The 16,908-nt window shown below is 37.5% G+C and overlaps 1 protein-coding gene across 3 annotated transcripts in view; it reads left to right on the top strand.

The window, feature by feature from the left end:
* Positions 1-16,908, top strand: part of KDM3A (lysine demethylase 3A) — a 47,831-nt gene that overhangs the window by 20,045 nt on the left and 10,878 nt on the right. For all 3 annotated transcript variants that reach the window (XM_045827975.1, XM_045827976.1, XM_045827974.1), the window contains exons 9-17: positions 462-625; positions 2,082-2,599; positions 5,536-5,740; positions 9,440-9,654; positions 12,533-12,685; positions 12,823-12,918; positions 13,286-13,413; positions 15,100-15,295; positions 16,562-16,734. In XM_045827975.1, the coding sequence (XP_045683931.1) occupies positions 462-625; positions 2,082-2,599; positions 5,536-5,740; positions 9,440-9,654; positions 12,533-12,685; positions 12,823-12,918; positions 13,286-13,413; positions 15,100-15,295; positions 16,562-16,734 (1,848 nt within the window). The remainder of the gene's footprint in view (positions 1-461; positions 626-2,081; positions 2,600-5,535; positions 5,741-9,439; positions 9,655-12,532; positions 12,686-12,822; positions 12,919-13,285; positions 13,414-15,099; positions 15,296-16,561; positions 16,735-16,908) is intronic.

Below are 16,908 nucleotides of genomic sequence, written 5' to 3'. Positions count from 1 at the left end.
TAGGCACCACTGCCTACAAGAGTCCTATGTGGTCTGGTCTCCTGCCAGTCTACACAGTAAGTGCGTGGTGGGCACTCAAGTAATGTTAAACTGAATGCATGTGAAGCTGCCACCATTTGAAGACTGTTAAAAGCTCACTTCTGTGCATTGCATTATTAAAGTAATTGCCACCTGGCTGCTTTTTCCTGGCATAATGATTCAGAGGTCTGTGAAAAAAGATCTGCTGTAACTTTTTATAGGAAGGGTTGTTTTATGGAAAGCCAGAGTGATTAATTAACAGCCTTCAGATATAAGTCCTTAATTTTGTGATTTATCACTTGTTCCTCCTGTCCTTTTTATTTGGTGAAGGTATTATGTTTGTTTAGTACTAAACCAAACAAACTTGAATCTTGCTAGCATTTCTTATTTCCCCCAAATAGGGACTTTTTCGTTTTACTATCTGTTGATTTGGTATCCTTTAGGCTTCTCCCAGTACATGTCCTGTGCAGTCTGTTCGCACAACAGTTTGTAAGGATATAGTACTCGGCTGTACTCCAGCAACTCCACCTGGTAAGGACCCAAGACAGCAGAGTACTCCCCAAGCTGCCATTTCTCCACCTAACCTTGGAGCAAGAATTCCTCAAGGGTGAGTTATTTGTTCTTTGGAAAACATAATCATAAGGAGAAGAAAACTACTTTAGCCACAGTTCTTCCAATATGAGCTTACATTGCTCAGGTCGGAAGACTTTTCCACATTCTGTGCTTCATAGACAGAGAAATACAGTATAGCTAGAATTTGGTGAAATGACCTGCTATTTACTATATTTCAGGTTGTCCAGGGAGGCTTTCTATTAGTTTCCAAATTGGTCAGGTGCCTTCAGAAGTGCAAAGTGAGTAGGCCTGCAGAAGAATATAGAAAATGTTACAGAAATGAAGAAAGAGCAGCTTTCTTAACTTGATATGGTAGGAACACTCAATTGACATACCACAAACAGTTGTAGAACAAATGTGTGCTTTCAAGGAAAAAGGATAAGATGGGTTGTGTGTGGAAAACTGGGGTCATTGGGAATGTGGAAAAGAGGGAAGCATGGTTATCATCGGCCCAGACCCTGGGTCTAGGTGAGAGGTGTGGTGATAGGTTCACAGAGAGGAGAGTTTTAAGGGAAGGATCTTTGAGGAATGGTGGTGGAGTGCAGGCAGTTGGTAAAAACTTAAGATATGGGCCAGAAAGACTGGTATAGAAATGGTTTGGAAGACTACTGAAAAAAGGTGGGGCGTGTTTAAGCACATTAATTCACTGGGAAGAAAGTGGGCTCGATGGGATAAAACTTGGAGGATGACCACATGATAGTTAGATGGAAGGGGGAGCAGTCTTCCAAGTAGAAAGAGGGAACAGTAACAAGTTCAGTGGTACCCACACAAAGATGTCTAATATGAGTGCTAATCTGAAATTCCTCTCAGGATGAAAATCCTTTGTTAGAAGCAAGGGAAAAAATATAACAGAAAAAAAGGACTTTGTGTTTGCTAGAGAAAGAAATTTAGGATGAGTTTCAGAGAAAAAGTTTTTTAAGGGTACCCCTATTAAAATGGGGGGGGATTACCAATTCATTCTGTGAATAAGGAAGTAGTCAGTCAGCTCTTCCATTTACTTTGGGTCCTGATCACTGATTAAACAACAATGAAATTTTCCAGGGTTGGGGCTGGTTAAATGCTGTTCATAGCAGGATAGAGGTTTGTGCTGCTGGTGGTTTTGGTTCCTTATGATACTCTATTTTGAGGTAAAGCTAAAGTTCTTACGGTGTAGGAAAGTAGAACTAACTTGAAGTAGTTCAGGATTCATGAGAACATGCAGATAGAATTTCAGGTTTTAAATTTCTGAATGTTTAAAGTATTTTTACAGAGCCCTTTTTTTTACAGAGCCAGTATTTTTATTGATTCCTTTTAACTCTAGCTCACAAGAACCTATCCTTAATTCTCTAATAAAAGTAGTTTTGTTTTTCTCTCTTTTATTCTGGTTGCCTTAGGGAACCAAACAGTTGTTTTTGGTAGGGAAGAGACAAAAGAGGCCTAAAATACTAGTTTTACCTATTATTATTTTTTAGATGTCATAAACAGAGTTTACCAGAAGAACATTCTTCCTCCTTAAATATGAAGACTCAAATACTGAGAACAAAGCCAGATGTCTGCAAAGTAGGGTTGCTCTCTTCTGAGTCCTCTCAGATTGGAACTGGAGACTTAGAAACCCTGAGTGAGCCAAAAGGTAGCTGTACCCTGCTGAAGACCAATGCTGATCAGGAAAACGGATTGGAATCTGTTCCACAACCATCAACTGGCCTTCCGAAGGTGTGCTTACCTACAAAAGCTTCTTCAGTGGCAGAACTGGAAATTGCCAATACTCCTGAACTGCAGAAGCACTTAGAACTTGCACCTTCCACATCTGATTTTCTTTCAAATAAGCTGGAAGGGAAAGCTGGTATCAGTGCTGATAACCCTAATAGTTGTGTGGAAAAAAAGGTAGAACCTTTGACCTTAAGATGCCAATCACAGAATTTAAAGGACTCTTCAGTAAAAGTAGATAATGAAAACTATTGTACAAGAAGCAACAATAAAATCCAGAATGGTGAGTGTTTCTACATATATTTATTAGTAAAAACTAAGAGATGATAGTTCATCTTACCTTAAGGAAAAAATATAAAAATGATTATAGAGAAAGTTCATACAATCAGAAAAGTTCAAAGAAGAAGGTAGAATTCTTAAATCTCAGAAATGATTACTGTTATTGTTTTGCTGGACCTGGTTCCATGTATATAGAAATATAGATAACCTGTGTTTTAAGGAACAAGATTTTTAAAGACCAGGATTCCATTATATGCATTTACCATACAACTTAAATGGAACAAAGTCTAAAGTAATCTGATAATTACTTCATCTTCAGCCTAACACATCTTTCTGTAACATCCAGGTTTTATACTCACGTAGGTAGTTCAGATCTGAAAGTTTTTTTTAGAAGATGGAGAATTACATCACCACATCTAGAATTTGGATTTTGGTTAAAGATTTTAAAGACAGGGCTGAAACCCCCTGCGGAGTCTTTTTGCTTAAGAGCAATGTCCTGCTGCACCCACAATTTAAAACTGAATATTCTTATTAGAGAGAAAATGGTACACTGTATTTCATTTTACTTATATTAAGTTTGAGGATGCATTTAATGATGGTAGTTATCAGAAACTCTCTTACCAGAATTAGGAAATGGCTTCAGTATGTCAAAGATTGAGAGGTATTACAATTTAAAAGTACCTTTGATAATTCTCAGCTGTATGGGAAAATTTGTGTGGGTTTTGATAACTTAAAAAACATTTGGCTACGTAAAAAATGAGTATATCCACACTCTAACTTTTACTGAAGACCTCTGAAACCACAGGGCAAGATGGATGAATTGAACTGTGGATCTTTTTGATACAGGAGAAATAGGAAAAACTGTTTTGCCTAATGGTACTTCTAATCCAGTTTTATTCTTAAGGTGGAAGTTGATATAGCTATTAATTTACATAAAATTAATTGCATAAGAGTATACTGTTCTCAGGAGTTGTGTAACTCCTAAAAGAAACTGAATATTCATAACCATATCCCTGTTCTATTTCTTTATTCTTTTTGAGTCATCAGCCCTCACATTCAGCTAGGTTTTGAGGCCAAGTATTTTAATATTATGTGAAGAAAAAGTAAAAATTCTACATTGGTAAGCAAATTATAGGTATTTGAGTGAATTGGAGTCCAGCTTTGTCTCACTTTGTATGCTGTGCAACTCTGTCCAACCTAAAGTGATTTTCAGAGAAAACCTTAGTTACATTCTGTGTGTCGTCTCTACTGGGACTCTAGGCTGAGGCCTGTGAGAGGGTGGGTGGTCAGAAGCCTAGCAGGATCTCTGCGTTGTTTCCATTTGTATCGCTGTGGGTATGGGAAGATGTGCTGGTGTCTATTGCTGGCTCTCCCACCCTTGCTCTGCCTGGGAGCTAAAGCAAGCTAGAGTGGAGCAACAGCCTTTTTCCTGTCAGATCGCTCCGTGGCTCCTCAGAAGCTGGCATTGCTTTTCTTCTGGGCTCTGCTTTGAATTGAGAGTCATTGATAGGATCGACTTTGCTCTTCTCAGTAGAGAGCTAGATTTAGATAGTTCAATTTGCTTATTTCTAGATATTTCCTCTTTTAAGCCAGGACAAAACAGATAAAATAACCTTTGGGCTTTTTGCCTGTGGTCTGTGAAAACCTGGTTCAATTCAAAGGATGATGCCTTTTCAATATGAGTAATTAAAATTCCATCCTTGAGCTACTGATCTCTTTATCTTCTCTTTCACTATAACTGAATAATAATGTTTAAGGAATCAAGGCCTGATAGCATCTTTTTAGGATTTTACGCCTGTTTACCCCTAGTGTGCTCTTGTCCTACTTTAAAAGAGAGGTAAGATTAGATTACCTCTAGGGTAATATTGAAGATGCTTATTTATTTAAAGCTTTCTTTGGTTTGAGACCTTTCTTTTGATTTCCTCCAAGACCACTACTCTCTCCCACCCATCTCTGGACTGGTTCCCCAGAAGTTGTTTTGGGGGTTTTTTTGTATGTGTTTTCCATTTGTTTGCCAAAGAATCTACCTCCCTTTTCTCAGCTCCCTTGGTCCCTAAGGAGAAAAGGTCTTTTCTGTTAGTTTCATATGAAATATCTTCAATGCTCTTGTTTATGAAAGGATTCCTTTCTGTATTATTTAGGCTGACACAGTGATTGCTGTTTCCTGTTTCATCACTACTTTTTTCCTTTTTCTTTAGAAACCATGTTAACATTTTCTTTCCGTTTCTCCTGTCCATTGCAAGTTAAAAGTTCAAACATGTTTACTTAGAATCCTAATCCTGTCATTAGCCAGTGCTCATAACCCTGAATGGAATACACATTTGAAGGAAATTGAAGACATGTCAAGGGTCAGGTGACATCTCATGGAAGCATTTAGAAGATAGCTCTTATTTTTATAGACCAAGGGGCCTGTGCAGGAGAGCTATTTGGTTTTCTTTCTTCTTTTTTTTTTTTTATTAGAATGGTTAGCTTTTGCAGAGAACACACCTTACACCAGTTTTTTTTTGGGGGGGTGGCAGTGACAGGACTGACTTCTGTATGGTGTTGTATTGGTTGAGGTGAACCTCTCTCTGTGCACTGCTAATGTTGCAGTGAGTTTGAATTAAGTATGTGGTATGAGAAAATCTTCCTGAAATATTTTTCTTATCTAGGTTTGTGGCTAGAAGTGTTTACTTCTTGGAATTATGAGTACAGTTGTTGAATTTGGGGTTTTAAGGTGCCAAATAGGTTCAGCAAATGAAAATTACTTATAAAGAGAGTAAAACTTCTCATTGTTCTGATAGCTGTCTTCTGTGAAGCCATTTTTAGAAATGACAGTTGAACCAGTTATTTAGGAGTTCTCCCTTTGGGATAACTGGCCTTTTGAATAGAATTTAGTAACACATTGATGTAATTTTTTAAAAATTTGAGGTCCATTGCCTTACTCTTTTGTTTTGCTAGTCCCATCCCGGAAGTCGGTTTTGACAGACCCAGCCAAACTGAAGAAGCTGCAGCAGAGTGGTGAGGCCTTTGTACAAGATGACTCCTGTGTGAACATTGTTGCACAGCTGCCCAAGTGTCGGGAGTGTCGCTTGGACAGTCTCCGCAAGGATAAAGAACAACAGAAAGATTCACCTGTGTTTTGTCGCTTCTTTCACTTTAGAAGGTGAGGCAGTTGGGGGAAAACTCAGATAATCTGGGTCCTATGGCATACTCTTTTTCCCCTTCCTATCAATAGTAAATCCAAAACTAAAAAGAGTAGTGATAATTATTTTTAACCCCTCGTTGGGCAATCTAGACCTTTTATATTTATATAAATATACATATATATATCCTTTTTTATTCTATTTTTAATTAAATATTTTACTGTTATTCTATTACAGTTGTCCCAGGGCCATCTAGACCATAATGCATATTACTTAATTTTTTTTTAAAGCAAAGAAGCTTAAAAATATTTCTATTTCTAAAAGTTTTAACAAACAGAAAAATTCTGAAGGTTCTGGAAAACTAATACAGATAACTACTGTTAACTTTTCAATACATTTTAGTGTATATATGGTCATAAAAATATATACAAGTATATCTACTTGGTGTATTGTACAGGCATACCTCATTTACTGTGTTCCACAGATACTGCCTTTTTTTTTTTTTTTTTTTTTAAATAAACACAAATTGAAGGTTTGTGGCAACCCAAAGTCAAGCAAGTTTGCTGGTACCATATTCCAACAGGCTTATGATGGTTAGCATTTTTTAGAAATAAAGTTTAAGTAAGGCATGTACATTTTTAAAACTATTTATTCTAAGAGCAAGGAAGGGAGACAGAAGCATCAGTTTTATTCTTCCAACCATTTATGCATTCACTGGTTGTTTTTACTATGAGCTCTGACCAGGGGGTCAAACCTGCAACCTTGACATATCAGGATGACACTCTAACCAAGCAAGCTACCCAGCTTGGGCTCTATGCATTGTTTTTTAAGGCAAAATGCTATTATACACTAAATAGACTATAGTATAATGTAAACATAAATTAGATGCACTGGAAAACAAAAAATATGTGTGACTTGCTTTATTGCAATATTTGTTTTATTGTGGTGGTCTGGAATGGAACCCACGGCATCCCCAGAGTGTGCTTGTATAGACTGTTTTGAATCTTACTCCGAATACTTTCCCAGTCCATAGAAGGAACCACTACTTGATCATGTTGACTTTTTCTGCAAATACTTTTGAGTAACTATGTAAGAATCCATAATAACATTGTTTGATAATTCATTTAACCAATTCTGTTGTTGGTTATTAGGATTATTTTATATTTTTTGCCACTGTGAAAATAATGCAGAAATTATCATCTCCTGTTTTATATCTCTGATTATTTACTTTGGAAGGATTACTGAAAGTGGCAATACCGAGCCAGAAGTTGTACATGTTTTAGGCTTTGATACACTTGTTCTGCCATATTGACCTGCAGGAAGAAGGTTGTACCTGCATCCATGTCCACTGGTAGAGTTTGAACATCCCTGTTTCTGTGTATCTTTGCCAGCAAGAAGAGGCATACTTTAAAGAAAATCCCTTCCAGTTTTGTAGATTAAAAACTTCATTTTTATATTGTATTTATTAAAAGCCAAATTGTTTTTTATTTTTGATCCTGAGTGAAAAAAGGCAGCCATATCTTTTTTGGTTTTGTTCTTTTTATTTTCAATTCATTTGTAATAGTATGTTCTGTTACAGATGAACTTTAGATATGATTGACTTTCTCAGAAATCTAGATACTTGCAGGTTCAACTGGTTCTAATCATAAACCCCACCTAAGTGTTGCCTTTAATTTCTTCCCATTTCCTTCTCCCTTTTAGTTTTATCCAGACTAAAGATTACTGATGAACTGAATTAAGTGCATAGGCATTTTAGTAAAAGGTGAAAGATGTATATGATCTGAAGAGAAACCAGGGTATAACATAGGCAGTTTAGATAATTAACCAGTGCTAGTAATTTTTAAATTGAGGTTTAGTTAATGAACTAGAATTTTTTAGGTAGTAGTTTGTCCCATTCATTCCTGAGAAAATTTCAAAAGCACTGTGATAAATTGTGTGTAGCCTTTAGAGCTATGATAACTGCTAGCGTGTTAACATACACATATATTAGTATATATTCAGAATAACACCTGACCCAGACTAATTTCTCAGTAACGGTTAGCTCTATTCTATTTCCTGGCTGGGTATTTTTTTTGACACAGGTAGGTGTGTTAAGATGTATATGCATTTTTGGGTACTTATATCTGTTTTGAAGAAAGCACAAAATGGTAATGCTTTGTTCAGATCTCTGTATTCCTATTATAGGCTTGATTTCAGGTTATTAGCTCCTCTGATGTGAAAGGTATAACTGGACTAACTGCATGAGAGATTGTTTGGTTTTGGTTTAAGTTGTAGAGACACTTCAGGGAGGGGATAATTTTTCTTTTCTTTAATATTATTAAAGAAAAAAATTACTATTTTGTAACTGTCTAGAAATCACTGGTTTTATGACTTAACTGTTTTCCCATTTTTGGTCTCTGAAAGGGAAGATGCCTCTGCTTAATGTTCTATAGTAGAAGCCAGTCTAGTAGAAACTAGAACAAACTCACTCCTTTGGTTAAAAATAATAATTTTAAAAAACAGACCTCCCCTCCCCCCCTTGATATTTAGGGTGAAGAGGGGAGCTGTCATTAGCTTCCTTGTCAACTTTGTTTCTCGTTCAAGTCTCCTACAAATAAAATAGGAAGGGATGGGGCAGGGTCCCAGTGGTAAAGCCCTGTTGGCTGTCTCTGACGGACGCCTTTGGCAGCCTCTGGTGCCTGATGGCTTTCAAATTCATGTTTTAGGATAATAGCTATCTCTAATTTAAGCAATTAAAAACTTGCATCTCTCTTTTGGAATGCTTAAAATAAGTTTGCATCTGTTATGCAGCTTTCAGTGTATTTCTAGTTCATTCTGAGTTCTTCTATGTAAATGGTTTTTCTAAAATGTAACTGTATGCGTGTCTCAGACTTAAGAAGCTTTAGTAACTGCCAGTGACTAGCCACGAAATCAAGACCCCTGCATTTGTTCTGCTTTTGTATGAAGTAGCGTCTCTTTGCCATGCCTTCTCTTACTTAGTGTGTACCTTTTTTGCAAGGTCAAGCTTAATTACTATTTCTGTCTTTACATTAGTTCCAGAAACCTCATTGTCAGTACCTCCTGGTTCCTGTAAAATTTAATGAGTGTTATACCTGTCATCTCCTACTTTACTGTGTGTTTACTGTCTACTTCTGTGTGTTTCCAACTAGACATACAATGTTTTATTTAAAATAAGTTAAAAACTAACACATAGCTTAGAGAAAACATTTAAGTGTCAAAAATATTGAAATAGAATACTGAGAAAGTATTCTGCTTTTTACTTCTCTTTCTTAGGTACTGAGGCCCATCTTAACACTGCCTGTCACTTGCACCATAATTTGCAGCTAGGATTCATATTGGTGCTAAGTACCTTAGGGATCTGCGTGGCCATGGCTTCAATGACTGTCCAGGGTTAGCCTTCCATTGCTGAGCATTATTCTTGAAGCAGTATTTGTATTCAGATCTGATCAGGTTATTTACTACCTTCTGTTTATCATTTTACTTCTGTGTCGACTTGTGATTGATTGGTCTTATTCCCAAGCCTGGCAGGTGTTTACCACCACACTTTCGCAGATTTTTTTTCTTATCTTTCTAACATTGCCAAATAACAACTGGCTGTAATTAACCATGGAGATTATAGAAAACTAGGAAGGAATTCATTGATTTAAATAGTAACTATAAGTTGTAAATTAATTTTTCGTGTATGTGAAATGCACTTTTCTTTTTTCTACTTGCTCTAGGTTACAGTTCAACAAACATGGTGTGTTGCGGGTAGCAGGCTTCTTAACACCAAACAAGTATGACAATGAAGCAATTGGCTTATGGTTGCCTTTAACCAAAAACATTGTGGGGACTGATTTGGACACAGCAAAGTATATCTTGGCCAACATTGGAGACCACTTCTGTCAAATGGTGATTTCTGAAAAGGAAGCTATGTCAACTATTGAGCCACACAGTAAGAGCATCTCTTAGGGGTTAGGATTTTTTAGTCCAACTTGATTTTTGTTCCCGAATGACACTTAAGTCTTGATTGCATGGGTTTCTTTTTATACTCGAAGTTTAGATGACTTTGGTGTAATGAGGTTGCATTTTTCCTTTTGTGACAGATTCTACCTGTTGGTTTTATCAGAGCCAGTTGCCTATCTGTGGGTTTTGTTGTGGGTCAATTACTAAAGGAGTGGAACTCGTTTTTGTTAAGAAAGGTGAAGTTGAGGTGGTGGTGAAATGTGTACAACCTTCTCAGCAGTGTGGGTTCACCAAAAGAGGTTGGAGGCCTCAGGTTCATTTTTAAGATAAAGATTCTTAATTAGGAATACATTTCAAAGAAAATTAGAATGGATAGATTGTATCCTAGACCTGCTGAATCAGTATGGTGGACTGGGCCCTAGGAATGAGAATGGGAACAAGCTCAGATAAAAATGATTCTGTTAGAGTCAAGGTTATAAGGAAATATTTGGTGTCCCAGCTTGGGGTGTGCAGGTGTCCTTCACTCTCACATTGATCTGACAGCCCAGTGCACAACAGGGATCAATCAGTGTGGATGACACATTAGAGCCAGAGCTCGTTCATGACATCTCAAGGTATGATGTCTGGGAGGACACCTCAGTCTGTACGCATCCCTCTGTAAAAGTGAGATAACTGACCACAAGCACCAAGGGGCATCTATCTTTTAAGTCTCCCATTTTCTTCCATCATTTTTTTCCCCCAAGTAGTTGAAAATTTAGAGTAAAGCCTTTCTGTTCCTCTGGTGGATACTTCGCATAGGCAAATAATGTTTCCATATAAGCATCTACACTTACCAGTGTTAAGAATTTTGATTGTAGGTACCAGAAACTAACTGAAGCTAGCTTAAAAACAAACAATTTACTGGACGGGCATGGGTACCGTTATGTTTCATAATCCAAGGAATGGGATTTGGGGCCTTCCCAGGAGCCAGGAATTCAGATCTAGGTGGGGAAATGGGATTGTGAGCCCTGGGGGCAGCCAAAGTCATGCTGAAGAGAAGAGCAGCTTTAGAATCACTCCATTCTCTTGGGGTAGCACAGATTCTAATAAAGTCAAGAATCTTGTTAAAGTTGTTTCTCCTATAATCTTCTATTTAGAAGTGATACTGGTTTCCTGATTTCGGTAGAGATACAAAGTTTCTTTATTATATGCATTTAAATAAAAGTAGCAAATTTAGAGAAAAAATTTTAAGTAATTGCTAGAAGGTGGTACATAAATTATTAGAATATAGAAACACTTCTTTGGACTATATTAGTAGCTTCATTCCTGAATCAGCAGGGTTGTTTTTAAGCAACCAGCGTTTTTTCTTTGCTATAAGTGAGTCATTTGAAAGATACATTATTTTCATACAGAAATAGGCATAATTGAGAAATTCTGTCCTTGAAAATTTAAATGTGATTAACTTTTCCTCTTTGCCTTTTGGATTACTGTTCCCTTTTACTTACTCTGACCAGCTGGTGAGTTGGGAGAGAGGAATTCACTCTGATTGATACTGAAAGATGACACCACAAGGTGTTCCCCGGGGGGAATTGCCCTCTCTTCCTGAGATTAGGAAGCAGATCTCAACCTTGATACTTTTATTTTTGTCTTTTAAATGACAAAAAAATCATTAAATGGTGACTCAGAAACCTAAGAATATTCCCTAATGAAACAGTCTAATCCAAGTGAACAAGGTGAAGTTCATAAAATCTCATTTGCAAAATGCTTAAAGCTCTGTGTATTATGCAATGAGCTATTGTGTTTTAATGAAATGGCAGAAATCCACTCAGCATTTGGATTCATTCAGTGCAAAATGAACTTGGTCATTTGCATTGTGGTCAGTCTCAAGAATGAATGAACCAACCACAAACTGGATTGGGGAAAGTATTCTCCATTGAAAAATAATGTGAGAGTATTGATCCTGTCTTGTTCAGGAGAGAGAGATACACAGAAAAGAGTGTTCTGATGAGCAGACAATGGCTTTTCTGTGACCCAGAACTCCTTGAAGCTTTCTGATACTGATTTGCTCACCTGATCTGGCATTTACATAGGTGAGCGTGGTGGAGAGGTACATGTCCTGCCTAGTGTCAGAAGGCCCTTCCCTGCAGGTATCAGGGCTTGGCCACTGGAATGGAAAATGCTACATTGTAGAATTTTGGATTATGCCTTAATCTGTTGGATGTTTGATTAATATGAATCCATCTTGGGTGCCCATGTCACTTCTGGCACTAACAAAATTGAGTTCCTGACTCTGTTCCCTAAAGGAACCAATTGTGGACTGTTGTGCCCCCGCTAAGAAAATGTGCTGCTTCCTCCTATTTCCCCAATTGCCCTGAGGTTTTTAATGGTCAATCTAAGTGGATTCAGGGTACCTGTGAATAACCTGAGACTATACCAAATGTTAGGTTTGCATATCTTTATAATATTTTCCTTTGGAGAAAGCATGGTCCATGCTGCCTTCGGATCCTTAAAGGGGCTTATGACCCACCCCAAAGGTGAAGAACCACTGCTGTGTGATACCTGTGTCTGAACTCCAGCGTGTAGCCACTGCTGCTTTTTCCATTGATTTATTCAGCAGTGCTTGATAACTGTGCACCAGTGGTGTGCAGAGCTCCTTGAAGGGTAGGGACTGTGAGGGGAGCAGAAACTGAGCATCTCCTAGAGGGAAATCTTGTTTATGGTATGAAGAGGCCTGCAGGTGGGGTGGATTTTAGATGGGCTCTGGATGTTGAACAGAGTTAATGGGAACTCCAGTCAGAGGGAGGAATAACATCAATTCCCTTCCCCCTATGCATTTTATTTCAGAAGCCCTCTCCTCCCAAGACTAAGTGATTTATTGATTTTTATAGGACAGGTTGCTTGGAAGCGGGCTGTCAAAGGTGTTCGAGAAATGTGTGATGTGTGCGACACCACCATCTTCAACCTGCATTGGGTGTGTCCTCGGTGTGGGTTTGGAGTGTGTGTAGATTGCTACCGGATGAAGAGGAAAAATTGCCAACAGGGTGAGAATTGACTTGATTCTCCTCCTGGTCCCTTACACTCTTAAATTAAGCCTTTTGTTGATTTGTCATAATGGATTCCTGAGGTATTTGGGGCCAGAGTCCATGAAGAGCATTTACTACAAATCAGTTATTTGCAGGTGCTGCCTATAAGACTTTCTCTTGGATAAGATGTGTAAAGAGTCAGATACATGAACCAGAGAACCTAATGCCTACACAGATCATTCCTGGAAAAGGTATTTCACACAGTGCAATGATTTTTTCCACCTTGTTTTGGTTAGCTCAAAGGGACTGGCAATTTAATTTTACTTTGTGTACTATAATTATGAGCTTACTTGATTTAAGTGTGTACTGTAGTCCAGAAGTGTGTTAAATAATGGCTGCAAAACTTTTTGATTGAGGTCTTGTAAATAGTTTTGTGGAAGGAAAGAAAATGATGCATTTGGGGGAAGACAAAACTTAGCAGGATGAAAAGGAGGCAGTGTAAGCACTATGCTGCTAAAAATAATACCGTTGGAAACATCAGATTTTGCTTTATAATGTTGAGGTTTCAAAATACCAAATATCCTTGTTCAGATGTTTGCCTGTGCCCTTTTTTTTTAGCCCTCTATGATGTTGGAGACATTGTTCATTCTGTAAGAGCAAAATGGGGAATAAAGGCAAATTGTCCCTGTTCAAACAGGCAATTCAAACTCTTTTCCAAGCCAGCCTCAAAGGAAGACATAAAACAGGTATTACTGTTTATGCTAGATTCGCCATCCTTGTGATTGTTGTCTGTCTGCTTTTAAATAACCCAAGGATTTCTGTAGTGTATTTGAAGGGAACATGGGGACAGCTGTCAGTGGGAAGAATTCATGTTTCATGTGACACTTCATAGACCTATTCTTACATTATTTTTGTGGACCTCATCTGCAGTGTCTTTTAGTAGGTCTTAAATTTTCATTTCTTAAAAAAGTGAAAACCTCTTGTTATAGTCTGTCTGGTTACTGTTGAGTTTATATGGAGTTTTTAAAAACTTCTTGTTCTTGCAGAGTTAAAATGATTCAGATAAGCTCTAAATTTTTAAAAATTACTGAGTATATTTTGCCTGTAATATATGTGAAGAGTTGAAGGAAATAATATTGAAATGAATCTTTATGTGCTCTACCATTCCACATAAAAAAGTATACATTTCCTTGTGTTCATGCTCTTCCTGGAGGCATCCCCTTCATCTGCCTCCACCAGCACATCTACCCTCACTGTCTCCTTTGCTTTCTCTCACCCCGGTCATCTTTATTCCACATTGTGTTTAATAATCAGAAATTTTATTACTTTTACATAAAAGGCAGCATGAGTTGAAGGGCTGTGATTCTGGAGTCACAGCTGAATTTGAATTGTCTCCTGCCACTTTCTAGTTGCGTAACTTTGTTTCAAATTAACTGATTTCTGTGCACTTCAGCTTCCTCATCATTAATTGAGAAATAATGAACAAAACTTGATAATTGGGCATCACAGAATTCTATCACATGTATAGGGAGGGCCAGGACACCAAACAGGTATTTGACTGTCGTTTTCCTTTTTTTTTTTTTTTTAAATCCTCACCTGAGGACATGCCTTTTTATTTTGGAGAGAAGGGAGGGGGGCAGGGAGAGAGAGATGAAGAGACACACATCGATGTGAGAGGGAAACATCCACCAGTTGCCTCTTATGTGCCCTGACTGGGAATGGAACTCGAGACCTTTCAGTTTACAGGACGATGCTCCAAACAATGGAGCCATACCAAGCAGGGCCTTTTTCTTTTTAATGCATGTATAACCTCACCAGTTGAGTTGTCAAGGTAGATTTTTAAGTAACAGAAATATACATTGTGTGTTTTTTCCAGGTTTGGGGTTTTGTTTGTTTGTTTTCAGTTTGACTTCTTTTAAAGCCTTGCTTCACTGTGTAAATCTGGGCATTTTCTTTTCTAGTACACCTTGTTTCCTTCTGAAATCACAGCTGTACTTTCCCTGTCCTGCCTCATTTATTCATTCATCCAGCAGCTCTGTTTCAAGTGCCTATTCGGGATACTGGGATAAGTTCACAGGAGAGATGAGCACAACCTGGTCATTTTAAAGCAACACAGTAGATGAAGGGACCAGGATATGTACGAGTGTGAGATGGGTGATAAAGGGGTGGAGGGGGGGATATTTTGCTGTATTTAAGTTCTTAACATATCTTCTGTTTTCACTAATAATACATAAAAGCTAGAATGTTAAAATCACTCCTATTTTATATTTCTGCTCTGTAATTGCAAGATTACTACAGTTGTGATGATGTCCAGGGCTATCAGTTGCTTTTGTCTTAGATATTTGTCTCTTACTGGTGAGCTGTTAGGAGAGAAGGTAAAAAAAGGAAAATTTAATTTTTCAGCTTGTATAAAATTCTCCTTTTATACTTAGACTTCCTTAGCTGGAGAAAAACCGACTCTTGGAACCATGCTCCAACAGAACCCCTCAGTGCTGGAGCCGGTGGCCCTGGGCGGGGGAGCTGCCTCCAAGCCGGCCAGCAGCATAAAGCCAGCCTGTCCAGCCAGCACATCTCCTTTAAACTGGCTGGCAGACCTGACCAGTGGGAATGTCAACAAGGAAAACAAGGGTGAGTGTTTCCTGCTTTCCTGTGGGTTCCTGGAAACTTCAGTCCATTTGGGGAGAGACTTGGCAACCTCAGTTGCTGTGAGAACAGAGTGGTTGGAGTCGTGTAATGGAAAGTGGTTATAGTCACCCTGAGACCTGACACAAATGTAAGTGTTTTCACAATGGAGCACTAGCGAGGAGAACTTTTGCTGATGATAGAACACTAGGTAATGTTGAGACTTGAGACTTTTTTGCTGCCTTATTATATGCACAATTCCTCTTTTGTGTGAATTGCAGTGTTCTGGCTTCAACTTTTTTTTTTTTTTTTTGAACTTTTTTTTTTAATCTGCTGTTGTCTCATCTATGTTTGAAGATAGTATAAAGAACATGGCCTTTGGAATCAGGTAGTTAGATTAGAATTTACATGCTTCTGCTTTCTGGTTATGTTAAAAGAAACAAACATTGCATGTCAATTTCTTTCATGCAAAGATCCTAAAGGTAATGTTGGTGGATAGAATTCAACACTATAAATAAAGGAATTATGCAGCACAAACAGATGTCACAGAAGTGCCAATACAGGAGAAAAATCATGTGATGAGACACAGAAAAGTAGTGAAACGTAAAACCTATTCATGATTTTTTAAAAAATCTTGAATTAGTAACAGAATGGAATATCCTTAATGTAATGAACTTCTACAATAAAATAGACAGCAAACATCATAAATAGTGATTGAATTTTTTAAATGGGTTGAATAGTTTTTTTTGTTGTTTTAGTTTCTATGTTTATGAAAGAGATGAGCATACCTGCCAGCACTATTTTATTAAACATTGTACTGGAAGTACTGGTTATTGCATTAAGGCAAACACACAAGAAAATATTAGAATTGGAAAGAAAGAGATAAAGCTGTTTATATTTGTAGACAATCTAATTATACATGTGAAAAATCTAAAAGAATCTATAATTTTAATAAACCTCTATCAGGGTTGCTAGTTACAGTGTTAATTTACAAAAATCAATTGTACATTGCACACCAGGAACAAAAATAGAAAACGGAAGTTTAAAAAATACCATTTACCATGGTCTCACCTTGGATATTAGATATTTTGTTATTTTCATACCAGTTGGAAATTCTTGTCTAAACCAATAATGTCATTAGTATTTATCCTACGTTTTTTGGTTCCAATAAATGAAACCAGGTTCCAAAGTAAGTCTGTTAATAGAAAACTACTAAGGGATTTGCCTTTCAGAATGCTTTTTCCATCTGGATGTTTTTGGTTTTATTTTTAGAAAAACAACCAATGATGCCAATTTTAAAGAATGAAATCAAATGCCTTCCACCCCTCCCCCCTTTAAGCAAATCCAACACTGTCCTGCATACTTTTAACAGCAGCATTCTGACACCTGTAAGCAACAACAGTTCTGGCTTCCTCCGAAATCTCTTGAATTCCTCTACAGGAAAGGTATTCATTTGTTTGATTTTTGTACTCTACCTAGTAAAGATGAATAGATGAGACGAGAAAAATTGAAAGAGAAAGTAGAAATGAATCATGGGAATCCTAGGTTTTCCTTCATGGGTCATATCATTGGCAGGTGGGCTTTGTGGGGTGATAGTACTAGGCTAGGCAGTTTTCTCC

The sequence above is a fragment of the Phyllostomus hastatus genome, unplaced genomic scaffold (genome assembly GCF_019186645.2).
Source record: "Phyllostomus hastatus isolate PE091 unplaced genomic scaffold, TTU_PhHast_1.1 phas_scaffold_78, whole genome shotgun sequence".
NCBI lineage: Eukaryota > Metazoa > Chordata > Mammalia > Chiroptera > Phyllostomidae > Phyllostomus > Phyllostomus hastatus.
Note: the sequence above shows the minus strand (reverse complement) of the source record. Positions and strands in the feature narration are given on the sequence as shown.